The 14,596-nt window shown below is 35.8% G+C and overlaps 1 protein-coding gene across 2 annotated transcripts in view; it reads right to left on the reverse strand.

Moving 5' to 3' along the window:
* The window catches only part of LOC131162323 (uncharacterized), a 75,968-nt gene that overhangs the window by 21,101 nt on the left and 40,271 nt on the right, over positions 1-14,596 (reverse strand). For both annotated transcript variants that reach the window (XM_058118669.1, XM_058118670.1), the window contains exons 8-9: positions 8,623-8,717; positions 5,838-5,888 (exon numbers count right to left, since the gene is read on the reverse strand). In XM_058118669.1, the coding sequence (XP_057974652.1) occupies positions 5,838-5,888; positions 8,623-8,717 (146 nt within the window). The remainder of the gene's footprint in view (positions 1-5,837; positions 5,889-8,622; positions 8,718-14,596) is intronic.

The following is a 14,596-nucleotide window of genomic DNA, read 5'->3' on the forward strand; positions in this document are numbered from 1 at the left end:
AGCAACCACAAACAAGGTGACCCACCATGCACAAAGTCACAAATAAATCAGAAACTGGTCTGACTCTCTGCTGCTGCTGGTTGTGTTCTAGGGCTATAGTATTGCTGTAAATTCTTCTATTATGGTAGACATGCAGCGGATTTTGGGTTTTAGGCTTCGGTTATTTATGGTGGTGGTAACAATTAGGGTTTAGGTTTCAGAATCATGCTCTAATACCATGTTGAATAATTAGGTAAAATGGAAGACATAAACTTAATAATAGGTCTCTCCCTCTATTTATAATATATGTCAAGTACAATAGGAATGACCATAATACCCTTACAAACTCACACTTATTACTAACCAAACTCTAACACATAATAATAATGCTAAATGACTAAATAACAATTAACAGTAACTAGAAGCCTCATATCAATTACAAAACAGCCACTTCATAGCAGTTTGATTGAACTGCAAGTATAGAATAATAGGTCTCTCCCTCTATTTATAATATATGTCAAGTACAATTGGAATGACCATTATACCCTTACTAACTCACATTTATTACTAACCAAGCTCTAACACATAATAATAATGCTAAATGACTGACTAAATAACCATTAACAGTAACTAGAAGCCTCATATCAATTACAAAACAGCCATTTCGTAGTAGTTTGATTGAACTGCAAGCATAGGTTGATGGCAAGAACAACATTCTCCTAAAGCTTATTTAGATACAAAACATAACAACCAACATTAATAAGATAAGTGGTTAAGATTTTAACATCTTGAAGATATTGAATTCTATGGAAGTAAAAAGCAGAAGTTAAACAAATGTTACTTCACTCATAAATTATACTTACAAAAGTAACTTTCCCCTTTTCATAATACTGGAATTACCCCTATCCTTCTATAAAAGATCATGCACAAAATTTGTTAAGCACGAAATAAAATGGTCTATAGAATTTGAGAGAAGTTTCCTCAAGTTTTGAAAGAATCTTGATATTAGATAAAAAAATAAAATGTATCACTTCTTGATTGAGTACATTTCACTGTGGTCAAATAAGAGTTAATTTTTTAAAAGAAAAAGAAGAAATTTTATTAAAGAGAAGAGAAAGTACAAAAAAGGAGCATAAGAAAGCCTCCTTTGAAAATAAAAAATTGTCAAAACAACACTACTCTCTGGTCACACTATAAGTTTGAAGAAGACAATTTTTTAAATAGCCAACTGCAAAAGCCCAAAAAGAAGCCAAGTACTAAATCATATCTCAAAGCATAAGCAAAGATATCTTCTTTTCTGTGAATATAGTGATAATGCTAAGGAGTACTTTAGTACCATATTCACTACCTATATGACTACATCTAGCATTGTCCACCAATCATCGCGTGCCCAAACGCCATGACAAATGGAGGTGTAGACAGGAAAAATAGTCGTATCTTTGAAATTACTTGTACCTTTATTTACCATATGAATGTTGTTAAAGTATTTTGGAGTGCTTCTGTGCAAACTATCTATTCTCTTATCAATAGAATGACATCCTCTGTTCTTATCACTTGTAAACATCATCTAATATCTAATTTCATTTGTCACAATTTCTTATCACCCTTAAATTATTGTTTTAATACACTTTCTTATGTTGCTGTCCAAATTTTGTTTTTGTAACCTAAGCATGCTGAATGGAGGACTGCAATGATTGAAGAGATGTGTGCATTACAGGATAATGGTACTTGGGAATTGGTAGCTCTTCCTCCTGATAGGTTTGTGATTAGTTGCTACTAGGTATATATGGTGACAGTCAATCCTAACAATTTTGTGGCCCGTTGAAGGCTAGTCTTGTACTAAGGGATATACTTAGGTGTGCAGTTTAGATTATTTGGGTACATTCTCCCCAATCACTAAACTTACCTCCATATGTTTGTTACCACATTTCATTGGCCTATGCAACAATTGGATGTGAAGAATGTACTCCTACACTGTGATCTTCAAGAGAAGGTCTATATGGAGCAACCATTGGGTTTATTGCTCAAAGGGAGTCAAGCTTAGTGTGTCAGCTTAAGAAACCTTTGAATATTCTAAACTAGTCCCCTACAGCATGGTTTGGACGATTAAGTATTGTGGTCCTTGAGTTTGGCCTTCAATGGTGCACAATAGATCATTCTATATTTTATCATCACACCATATCAAGTACGATTTTGCTTGTCATGTACGTGGATGATTTTTTAATTACTAGTGATGATGATCAAGTTATCCAATGTGTAAAATATATTTTTTATGAACTACATTTCAAATCACAAACTTAGGATCATTGAAACACTTCTTCGGTATAGAAGCATCTAGGTATCATATAGGAATCTTTTTATAGAGGAAGTATGTTCATGACCTCTTGGATGAGATTGGACTACTGGATTCAAATTAGTCGATACACACATGGAACCTAACGATAAGTTAGCTCTAGATATGGGTGATTTTTTTTGTCAACCCTAGACTATATTAGAGACTCAATAAAAAGTTGAACTATCTTATAGTTACTCGACCAAATATATCTTCCACAACAAGTTTTGTGAGTCTAGATTCTCCGAGAATTAGTCACTAGAATGTTGTAATTTGCATCTTAAGATACCTCAAAGATGCACCTGGAAAGGTCTCTTACATCAAGTTTAGGATCGCACTTATATTTTCAAGGACATGAAAATGCATATTGGGTTGGGTCACCTTTAGACAAACGATCCACAACTTGGTATTGTACTTTTGTTGGTGGTAACTGAGTATCCCAGAAGAGTATTAAATTGGCCAAGTCAAGTGTTGAGTCAAAGTACTGCACTATGGCTCACACTGCATGTGAAAAGAACTTGGTTTTCCACATTCTCAATCTATGGAGCTAATGTGTGATAATCAAGTTGCTAGTAATATTGCCTCCAACCCAATTTTCTAGAAGCACACAAAGCATATTGAAGTTGATTGTCACTTTGTTCAATAAAAACTTGCATAGAAGTACATTACAACCAGTCATGTAAAGTTTGAATTGCAATTTGCAAATTTATTCACAAAAGCTTTGGGGGTTCTTGTGTTAAATTCATTTGTAACAAGCTAAAAACTTATGATATCTATGCTCCAGCTTAAGGGGGAATGTTGCTAGTTAGTTTGGTCAATTAGCATGTGTTATTGCTATGTTAGTAGGCATGAGATAGTGAGGGTATTGTGGTCATTGTTATGTACATGATATATTTTATAAACAGAGGGTGAGACCTTTCATTGTGTTTAGGTCTTTCAGTTCACCAAACACTTCAATAGTTCTTATTTGGGTGGCTAGAAGCCTAGGCTATTAAGAGAATCATAAGATTTTCTTTAGTTTGGGTTTGGGGAGATGAAAGATCATTTGGTTACTTGGGAGGTGAATAGGTCAAAAAAGGAAGGGGGTTGGGTCTTGGGAAATTGGTGTCTAAAAACATTGCCTTGATGAGTAAATGGTCATGGAGGTTTCCTTTAGACGACAACTAACTTTGGCATAAAGTAATTAAAAGTAAATTTGACTCAAAAGAAAATGGGTGGCATACTAATGCTGGTTTTAGATCTTCTGAGAGTACCTAAAGAAGTATAACACAAATATATCCACGTTTTACTCCTAAAATCGAATTTCAAGTGGGTAAGGGACGCGCATTCATTTCTGTGAAGACTCTTGGGTGGGGGACTAGGCTTTTTTCGCATCATTTCCTCGTTTTTATCATCCTTCATCGTTACATAATGGGATTGTCAATTCTTTTCTTCTTTCTAATGAGAATAATTTTAGTGTAATTTCCATTTTCCATACATCTATGAACTAAAGAGAGGTGGAGGAGCTTGTGTCTTTGTTGAGATTGGAGGGTTGCTATCTAGGAAGCACTCATACCAACACTAGACACGAATACAACACGATAGTTGACACATTGTAACTACAATTTTGAAAAATGAGGATACGACACAACAAGGATGAGTTGACTTATTAATATAAAAATATATATTTAGGCATGTTTTTCCTTTTAGATGAAAATTTTTCTAGTAATTTTGATCTAAATTTTAAAATAAATAAAATTAGCTGTGCAAAATTATCAATTATAAATTTTACAAATTACACTTTTACAATCATCAAGTACATTTATATAATAAAATTTTGGTCCAACAACAAAAGAACAACCCAAGGGCATGACTGATGGTGGGTAATGGCCATGGCTCATTAAGAATTATTTTGATTTTTACAAGAGATTAACATAGAGTAGCAAACTGGCAATGGATTTTTTTTTTGGTGGTGGGGGGAGGGGGGATGCTGGGAGCTAGGAGGTCCGATAGTGCTCTACAAGGCTGGCAGTGGCACTAGGGCTCCCAAGTCTAATGACTCCAATGTCAAAGAACCTCTTTACTTGTTTCGGTGAAAGAAGTGTCTCAGCCGTGTCCAAAAATGAAAAATTAATTAATTTCTGACAAGTGACGGATATGTGTTGAGTGTCCGGCAGGTCACCAGGTGTTGGCTTCCGAAACATGTCAGGCATAAAAAAACTTCAGGCTTCCAGAAGTGTTGGTGTTTCCTAGGTTGATCTCCTTAAAATAAGGAAGATGTGACTTGTGAGGAAGTGGATGCTGGATTCTTCAGGAGACTTTTCTTGCTATTCTTTCTATGAGCTTTTTATCCAAGAGAACATGTCTTTTTCATTCTACCATAGAATTTGGAAGGCCAAAGTTAATTAAGGATTTTAATTGATTGGTAGTTACTAATAGAATTAACACTAATCTGTGGCAGAGTAGGAGGCCTTCTAAGGCATTATCTCCCGCGGCTCTGCGAGCTTTTCTTTGATAGTTCTCAATCTGCCTCTCATTTGTTTATGCATTGTTCTTTCCCTTAGAGGATATGAAACAAGCATTTTGGTTTTATTAGGAAAGTTGGGTGGGTTTGTTTGAAGTTGGTGGAGGACTTGCTGGCTATTTATTTTCCAGAACAAAGACAGATCTGCCCTGTGGAGATGTGGTTCTATGCTGTGTTGTGGGGTATTTGGATAGAAAGGAACAATTGCATTTTTATGGGGAAGAAAACTTCTTGGTTTTTCGTTTGGGATAAGATTCAAAATTTGGCTTCTTTTATTGGCCGTGACCACTGGTTGTTTCAAGGGAATGTGTTTTGAAAATGTTCAGCATGATTGGTTTGCTCCCTTGTGTTAAATGTTCTGTTTCTTTCATAGTTTTTCTTTTCTTTTGAAGGATTTAATATTATCCTGTTTTGTACATTCAAAATGAAAATTACAATAAGTAACCTAGCAAAAGCCACATTACACATGCACATACATAGACCAATAAGTTGTCAAAAATTTTCATATTGCTGACCAGAATCCGTAACAAGAAGAAAACACTATACTGCAAAAGCTTAACATTCTAGTGTATTTGTAAACAGTACATGAAAAGAAACAAGTAGCATCAGTAAATTCCATTACATGGGGTTTTGAGACTTGAGCATAAACTCCAAAGAACTACAACTGGACATGACCTGATAGGTAAATTTCCCCACCCTCATTTCTTCTTTCAGATTTTAACAACAAAATAATGACAAAAAACCAAGCCTTAAGTCCCACTAGGTGAGGTCGGCTACATGAATCCTTTTCTACCAATTAAAATAATAGATGCATCTATTTTAGTGAAGCTGATGCACTTGTAAAATCCAGCCAAGATATGCATGTTTTATGTGTTGGTTGTAACTGAAACAGCTACACACAAATATGTAAATGTTATATTTGATTTCTGTCTTTTCCTTTTCTCCCAGGCATAAACTGAGAAATTCAGTGGCGATTTCCAAAATGAACATGCTAAAGATAAGTGAGGAACAACTTGAGCATACCATCCCCGCCAATATTGCTCTGTTTCTTCCAGGCGTGCTCGATGAACATAACTGCATCACAATAACAAAAACAAATTGTGTCCGAATAAATCCAAAATGATCCAAAAACATAAATGACACAGGATCTTTGGAAGAAAGAAAACAACAGAAAATAAAGGGCAAGTTATAGAAAATAAAATAGATTAAAAAGGAAAATAAAAGAGAAAATTGAATGAATGTGAATTTCTCAATTCTAAATAATGCAAGCAGTCTCAGGCTCTGAAACAAATATAAAGAAGCTTCTGTAAAAGCTTTTCCTGTATATTAATTAAGGCAACATTAATACTATCCACAATCAATGGATGCGCACTCTCTCTCCCACCATTCCACTCTCAAGGCTCTTGCTTCTTTCTCATTATTGCTTGGCCAGGGAAAACGATCACCATAGCATAAGGAAGTCTATGGCAAACAGTCCAGATCAAAGGGAAATACTTTGATCTATGACTAGAGAAAGCAGGAAACTGTAATTTTTTTGGTTTTTTTCTAGGGAGAAGCCCAATACACTACTGCTGGTTTAGGGTTAGAGGCATTAAAATAGATTGCAGATGGATTTCTTCAGTGTTAAGGCAATTGGGAAAGGTTTTTTGTAAACAAGAGTTGGGAGTGTCAATTATTGGATCACAACTGGGTTGATGAATCCTAAGCTTTTGGAATTTGGGTTTAGACAGAACTGAGAGTTTCTCTGTATTTATTCGAGGAGGTACTCAACTGGTGGTGGATGGAGGAATTTTGCAAAAGAATGTCAATTAATGGTGGAAGTAATAGGGAAGGAAGCTCCTCAAATGGTGAGGGGCACTGACTCTGCATTGCGGTGAGTACATAGGTAGCAGACAGAAGTTGTTGATCAAATGAACATCTTTCCTCAAAATGTGGTGAAGTGCCAAAGCATAAACCGGTGGAAAAGAAGGTGAGAAATGAAGAGGTTTTGCAGAGGAAGGCAATAAAGATAAAGCAGAGGCAGCTGGGGTTTTGAACAAAGATAAGTCAGGGATGGACGATGGATTTGTCTGCACATGGGTCCTTCGCAATTGTGTTAGATTTGGGTCATTTACTGCATAAAATAGCTAACTCCATTTCAGGCCTAATTTTTTGAATAAGAGCAAGCCAAAGGTTCAACTCATACGGGAAATCATGAGGCTAAATGTACAGAGTAAATGCTGAAGCAAATATGGGCGAGGCCCATCATAGTACAGTAATGTTAATGAGGGTACAGCACATGGATTATGCATACAGATCGGAAGCAACGCTCTTGCAGTTCCATAGGGATAGTTTCACAGTAGGGAAAGGAGAAGCTGATTACATCCTCTTCACAGAGAAGGGTTGTCTATGAGGTGAATTTTGAAGGGCAGATTTCAGCACAAGAAAGCAGCAACTCTGGTGAATATGCAAGTTTGCTTGATGCTTCAGTGTCCTTAGTGCGAGAGGGCTGCTGTCATGATAAGAGAGTAAGCATAAGAATCGACTAAGGAATGGTGGTTTTTCTTTTTCTTTTTTTCTTTTTTTTGTTGGAGGGGGGTGGGTCTATGGAGAGTATGTGGATATTAGTAAGGTGATGATACAGGGTATGTGGTTACAGGAAAGGGAAGGATGTATGGAAAGTATTGTTGGGTGGCAGTGCAGGCAGGTGCAGGAATTTAAAATATATATATATATATTTAAGAAATACTAAAGGAAGTTTCTGTATTGTGTAATCACTGAGTTGTCAGAAGGGGGTTACAGATGACAGAGTTAGCAAAGATAAGGAGAAGAAAAAATAGGGTGATTCATTTGATAATGATAGTGATGCCACTAGTCAGTTTGATCAAGATGGTGATTTACCTTCTGATGAGTTTTGGGAAAAACATGGAAATGCTTCTGATTCATCTGATTTGCTCGAGGACAAGTCATATCTGCCACCATCTCCAATGGAAGGTTTGGAGAGTGTTTCTATGTTTAAGGATAATGGAATGAGTAAAATGCTGGAACTTTGCTCAGTCCTAAGGAGGGCTTAAATGGGAAGACTTAGAAGCTAAATAATTGATAGATAAGATGGGCTTGTGTCTGTCTGATCCTGGAGGTAACATGGTTCGCTTGGATGGAAGCAGAAGGAAGATGAAGTAGGGTCGGTGGAATTACTAAATCAATTCTGCAATGTTATTACAATGAAAAGGGCTTAAAGAGAAGTTGTTTTATCTAGACTTTTAATTAGGTTATTTGTTTTTGTCTTTTTCTTTCCATGTCCTCTTTTAGGTTGTACTTGCTTTTCCTTTCTTAATACATCTTCTTTTATCATAAAAACAATTCATTAAGGAAACAAATAAAGCGAGAATAATATTTTTTGGATAAGTGAAAAAATATACTGAAAGAAAAGAAAGAATACACAAAAGAGAGAATTCTCCACTAACAACAAATTTTAAAATAAATAAAAAATAAACAAACAAAAAACAAGAAATTCACAAGAGCTGATGAACAGAAGCTCTCCAGTCCCTATGCAAATCTGTCAAAGACATTTCTTGAAAAAGAGATAACACTGCGCTCCAACCAAATAAAATTACAAATACCATAAATCAAGAAGTTAATAAGTAATCAATAAATGAAAATAAATCGTAAATTTTCTACTTCCCTCCCACATCAATAGCTTAAAATTTAGCGGGTAAAAACACTACAGGGAAAATAAAAGGTCGATAAAAGAAAAACTAATGGGGTAGAAGAAGCCCCAATAAATTAAATAGCATCAATATAGAATTATCACAACAGATATGCTTACCATTTCTTTGAGTCATCATACTTTAATGTAGATGGGATGGATACACGAGCAGATTCAATGTTTCTTAGAGAACCTCCTTTGACACTCCATTCAATCTACAAACAAAAATATAAAGTTCATTGAGCTTGAGAAAGTACACAAGAAGACAATATAAAATATAATCTCAGTTTATAAACATTCAACTCTGCACTCCATTTTAGATGAACCACTTGGTCTGAAAAATGAAAAGCAAACCAAAGAAAACAAACAAATTTTCCATTTCTCAGATGGAAACTGATAGCACAAGGGGCAATGAGGAGATAAGAGAGACATTAAATGAAATTAGGAGTAAGAATGATAAAAATAGTGCACAATGATGTCACAATGTTTTATTTTAGTGAAATGGAAGAACAGTATGTCATGGTGTATGAATACAACAAAAACCATCAAGCCTCAAGTTCCACTAGGTGGGGTCGGCTACATGAATCCTCTTCCACGGTGCTGGTCTAAGCCATGATCCCTGACAAATTGAGGGCTGTCAAATCCTTGTATACCATCTCAGTCTAATTTATTCTAGGACTACCCCTCTACCCCTTCCCCTCCCACTGCCACTAACGTTAACCAGCTCATTCCGCATCACTAGTGTGTTATTTGGCCTCAGTTACAAGTAACTAGACCATCTTAACCACCCTCCCCTATCTTATCTTCTATATGCACTATGAATATTTTTCATCACTTAATATATCTGCCAAAGTAGTGCCATTCATCCACCTTAGTGTTCTTGTTTCAGAAACTTATACTCTTTAGATGTTGTTTCTTACTTGCCAAATATTCTGATCCATACAACATAACTGATCTTAAAGTCATCCTATAAAACTTTCCTCTCAATTTTAAGGGTATTCTACAATCTAACAACATGCCGGAAACACTTCTCCATTTTACCCAACCCACTTCAGCTCTATGTAATACATCTTACTCAATATCTACTTCAGCTTGCATAACAGATCCAACGTATCAAACTCTGCTAGTGCTAAAAATTTCTTGACAATACAATTGTATCTTTTCTTTACTATTAATTGACTAAAATTACCCTTTTTGTATTTTCTCCTATTTCTACTTATCTCAAAACCTATAGACTGTAAAATTTCTCTCCATAATTCAACCTAATATTCTACTCCACCTCTAGTTTAATCAATCAAGACATGCGCACCTGCAAGCAACATGAACCTCATTTCGAATATTCCGTGTAAAATCATCTTTTACTAATGCAAACAGATGAAGACGTAAAGCAGATGTATAGCTTTGGTGATTGAAAATTCCCCAAACTCCCCACCAATAGTCCTAACACTAGTCATTACTTTATTCTCCATATCCTTAATGACAACTATAAACCTACTACATACTCTTTTAAAAAATAAAAAAATAAATCACCACAAACTTCCCTAAGCACTCCATGTCTCCATCATAGGCCTTCTCCAATATTCCTCCTAAAATGAACAATTATATTTGATAATAGGAAATCAAATAAAGAAACTAATTGAAAAAGGCATGATACATAAACCAAAAGAAAAGGATAAGTGACAAAACAAAATACAAAGTTATGCAAGTTGAGTTTGAATCTTATCATTTAAAATAATAATAATAATAATAATAATAATAAAAATAATAATAATAATAATAATAATAATAATAATTACCACTTTACATAAAAAAAAACAAAATACAAAGTTATGCAAGTTGAGTTTGAATCTTATCATTTTAAATAATAATAATAATAATAATAAAAATAATAATAATAATTACCACTTTACATAAAATCTTAGGGCATAAAATCTTAGGGCTCATTAAGTTGTGGAAACCATTTTCCATTTTCCATTTTTAGTTTTACAAAGAATTATATAATTGCTTATTCTTTTGTTTTCCAAAATTTGTATTAAAAAGGTCGAAAATAAATGCAAAACAATTTTTCATCTTTTATCACTAGATTTTAAAATAATTACAAAACAAGAAAACTTGTTTTTACATTTTCCAAAAATTATATGAGGTATTTTTTGGGATCATGGGTTGTAAGGCTTGGATTTAGATTTGTGCGAAGAAAGACAATACAATTTTGAACAATACTTTGTCATAATCTATGTTAAAAGAGAATATGTTATTTCAGAAATTAGGGTGTGCGAGTGGGGGTATTTTGTCCTTCATATTTGTTAGAACAGAATATGTTATTTTAATAACTAGGTTGTGTTAATGGGGCTATTTTTGTCCTTAAGACTTTATCATTATATATAAGAGAGCAGACCTGGAGCCGTACATAAACTCCAAGAAACTACCGATCAGTTTTTTTCCTCTCTTTTTCTCTTCTTCTCCTCTTCTCTTCCCTCCTTCACTTCTTCTCTCCTCCATCTCTAACTTTACAACATGGTGTCAGAGCATTGATCACCTTCAAGATTTATTTGAATTGGTTTTGATAATCAGTTGTTCATTTTTTTTTACTTTATCCTCCCAAATAAGTCCTCAAATATGATTTTCTGGTTGGTTTGAAAGTCGCTCAAGGACACCCTCCCTCTGGCTTAGGCCGTGCAGCATCCTTGGCAGGAAGCTGTGTGTTTTCATGGTGATCTGCTGATGTGAACTCAGTTATACTCTATTTCTCGTATGCTGCTGCTACTGCTGCTCCTCTATCACTCTATTTGCAGTTTGCTGATGATGCTGTTTTGAAGATGTGTATCCATGATTGATTGCTTGCAATCCTGTATCAATTGCTGGTCGGTTTCATTGGTGTTCAAATATTTATTTCCTGTTCTCTGCATTCATTTCCAGTTGCTGCCAGCGACAATGCCTAGAGCAGCTGCCAGGTTGTTTATAAAATGCTTACAGTACTTTGCGGTGGTCTGCCCTGTTCTTGGTGGGTAAGAAATTCCTCCTACGACATTGTAAGCCCAGTTCTGCAGTCGTAGCTGCCTAAAGAATTTCTGAATTTTGGAGAGTTTTAAGCGTTGTAAGTTCTGGTTTTTTGAAGTCCTGAAAGTGCTCTCTGTGTGTGTGCTGCCTAACTTCTCAAGCTCCTTCCCATGATAAGTCAGGTACATATACTAACTCCCTCTAACTGTAGTAGGGGAAGTTTTGGAGGATGAGGACAAGGTTAGGATTGTGGTTGTGGCATTGGTCGTGTAATACGGCAAGGAATTCGTCACGGCAATTCTCGCATTTGCACACATTGTGGCAAGGAAAATCATACCATTAGTCATTGTTGGGATCTTTCTGGGGAACTAGCTTGGGCCAATAAGTCTCTTGCAAACGGAGCTGGCCACTCCACTAGGGAGTTGAGTACATCATCCAGAGTGTCCCAAGAGGAGTTTAACAATCTTTGCATGGTTCAAGAACTCCAAACTCAATCTTTTACATCTAGTGCTATTGTGGCCCATTTAGATACAATTGAGCTTCTTGCCTCTCCATCCTCCTCACCTTGGGTTATAGATTCAAGTGCCTCCTCCCGTATGACAGGTATCCCAATTTGTTTGTCTTTGAACCCCACAAGTTTACACTCTAAAGTTACTACACCGGTTTCCAGTCCTGGCAATATTTTCTCAATTCCTTCTATTCCTTTTCTGTATGTGTTATATGTGTCTAAACTTTCCATGAACCTGCTATCAATTAGTCAATTAACTGAGTCTCATAACTGTTCTATGACCTTTTTTCCTTCCCATTGTGTCATTCAAGATCTTCGAACAAAGAAGAGGATTGGTGGAGGGCTTGAGAAGGATGACCCATGCTATTTCTATGATGATCATGGTGGGTCCAATTCTTTTAATACGACTTCTTCAATTTCTACACATGGAGTTTTTCTTCATTAGTGGCATGCTCATTTGGGTCATCCATCCCTTCAAAAACTACAACAGGTTTTCCCTATGTTCAAGTTTGTTTCTCGTTTTGAGTGTTCTACATGTCAATTGAGGAAGGATATCAAAACATCCTTTCCGTCTAGAGTCAAGTAGAGCATTAAATCATTGTTTTCTCTTATTCTTTCAAATAGTTGGGTCCATGTAGAGTTAAGAATTTGACTAGTCCTCAATATTTTGTGTCCTTTGTGAATGATTTTTCATGTATGACCTTGATCTATTTGTTAAAAGATAGGTCTGAATTTTTGAACGTATTTACTTGATTCTACTAGGAAATAAAAATTTAGTTTGGCATCAATATTTAAATTTTTCGATCTGATAATGCACTTGAATTTTGCAGATTGTGGATGCAATCCTGATTGTGAGTGAAACTATTGAGGATATGACGGGGAAGAAAAAGGGGCTTGTTTTTAAGTAGGACTTCAAAAAAGCTTACGACAAAGTGAGTTGGAACTTTATGGATAAGATTTTTGTAAGGGGTTGGAAAGAGATGGCATAGATGGATGAATTGTTGTACGTCTAATGTGAATTTTGCAGTGATCATGAATGGTGAGCCCAAATCTAGTTTCAAGACCAAGAGGGGGATTAGACAAGGAGATCCTCTTTCTCCATTCTTGTTTGTGCTAGTGGCTGATGATTTTAGTAGGATGGTTGAAAGGACGGTAGATAGAGGTTTAGTGAAAAGCCTTAAAGTGGGTAGGGAGGAGATTAGGTGTCGTACCTTCAGTTTGCGGATGATACTATCTTTTTTCTAGAGGATCATAAGCCTTGTTTCATTAATATTGTGGGCTCCTTAAAATCTTTGAAAGGGTTTCGGGGCACAAGATTAACTTGGTTAAGAGTTGTATTGCAGCTATTAATGTGCCTGCAGAGTGTCTTAGGGATTTAGCCATGGAAGTTGGGTGCATTGAACTAGGTTGACCATTGTCCTATCCAGGGGTTCCTTTGAGAGGTAATCCTAGATCATCTAGTTTTTGGGATCCTATGGTGGAGAGAGTGTCCAAGCATTTAGATGGGTGGAAGGGAGCCCTTTTTCTTTGGGAGGGAGGATTAATCTAATTCAAACTTGTCTTTCTAGTATTCTGTTGTATTTTCTTTTTATTTTTAAAATTCCAAAGGGAGTCGCTAGTAGTATTGAGAGAATTATGCGAGATTTTCTTTGGTTAGGGGTAGCAGGTTCTAGGGATCATTTGGTGAGTTGGGAGGTGGTTTGTAGGACTAAGAGAGAGGGTGGTCTGGGTCTTGGAAATTTGGTGTCTAGGAACATGACTCTTCTGGCTAAGTGGATCTGGCGATTCCCGCTAGAGGTTTCTTCCTTGAAGCATAAAGTTATCAAAAGTAAATTTGGGCATGATGGGAATGGATAGGATACTAATTTGGGTTTTAGATGTTCTTCGGAAAGTCCGTGGAAAGCTATATTTCATATTTACCCTCTCTTTATTCTCCATAATAAATTTGTTTTGTGTAAGGGCTGTAATATCCATTTTTGGAAAGACCTAGGATGGGGAATGTTGTTTCGTCCACCTCTTTTCCTCGCCTTTTTTGTTTGAGCTTAAAGCAAAATGATCCCCTTTCTTTGTTTAGAGACTTGGATGGTCTTTTACCCTCTTGGGATTTCCATTTCAAGGAGCCTTGAATGATAAGGAAACTACTGAGTTATCTTCTTTATTGATTATGTTGAATAGTTGTATGGTACCTTTTGAAAATGATAGCCGATATTGGTTGTTGGATTCTTCGGGAGTCTATTATTGTAAATCTTTCTTTGAATACTTGGTTGGGACAAATTTCTCTTTTCCACTTTAGAAGGTTATATGGAAGGTCAAAATTCCCCCTAAAATCAAAGTGTTTCTTTGGTTGGTTGTTCTTAATAGGATAAATACTAATGACTTGTTGCAAATGAGGAGACCTTTAAAGGCTCTCATTCTTGAAATTTGCATTTTTTGCTTTAATTGTTCATAGTCTGTTTCACACCTTTTCCTGCACTGCGATTATGCATGGAAGGTTTGGAACAAGTTATTCAATTACTTTGAAGAAAGTTGGGTTTGTCCTAGATCAGTGGAGGAGTTCTTGGCAATTTCTTTTGTGGGGTTTGGAAGGAA

This window comes from Malania oleifera, chromosome 8, assembly GCF_029873635.1.
Source record: "Malania oleifera isolate guangnan ecotype guangnan chromosome 8, ASM2987363v1, whole genome shotgun sequence".
NCBI classification, from domain to species: Eukaryota; Viridiplantae; Streptophyta; class Magnoliopsida; order Santalales; family Ximeniaceae; genus Malania; species Malania oleifera.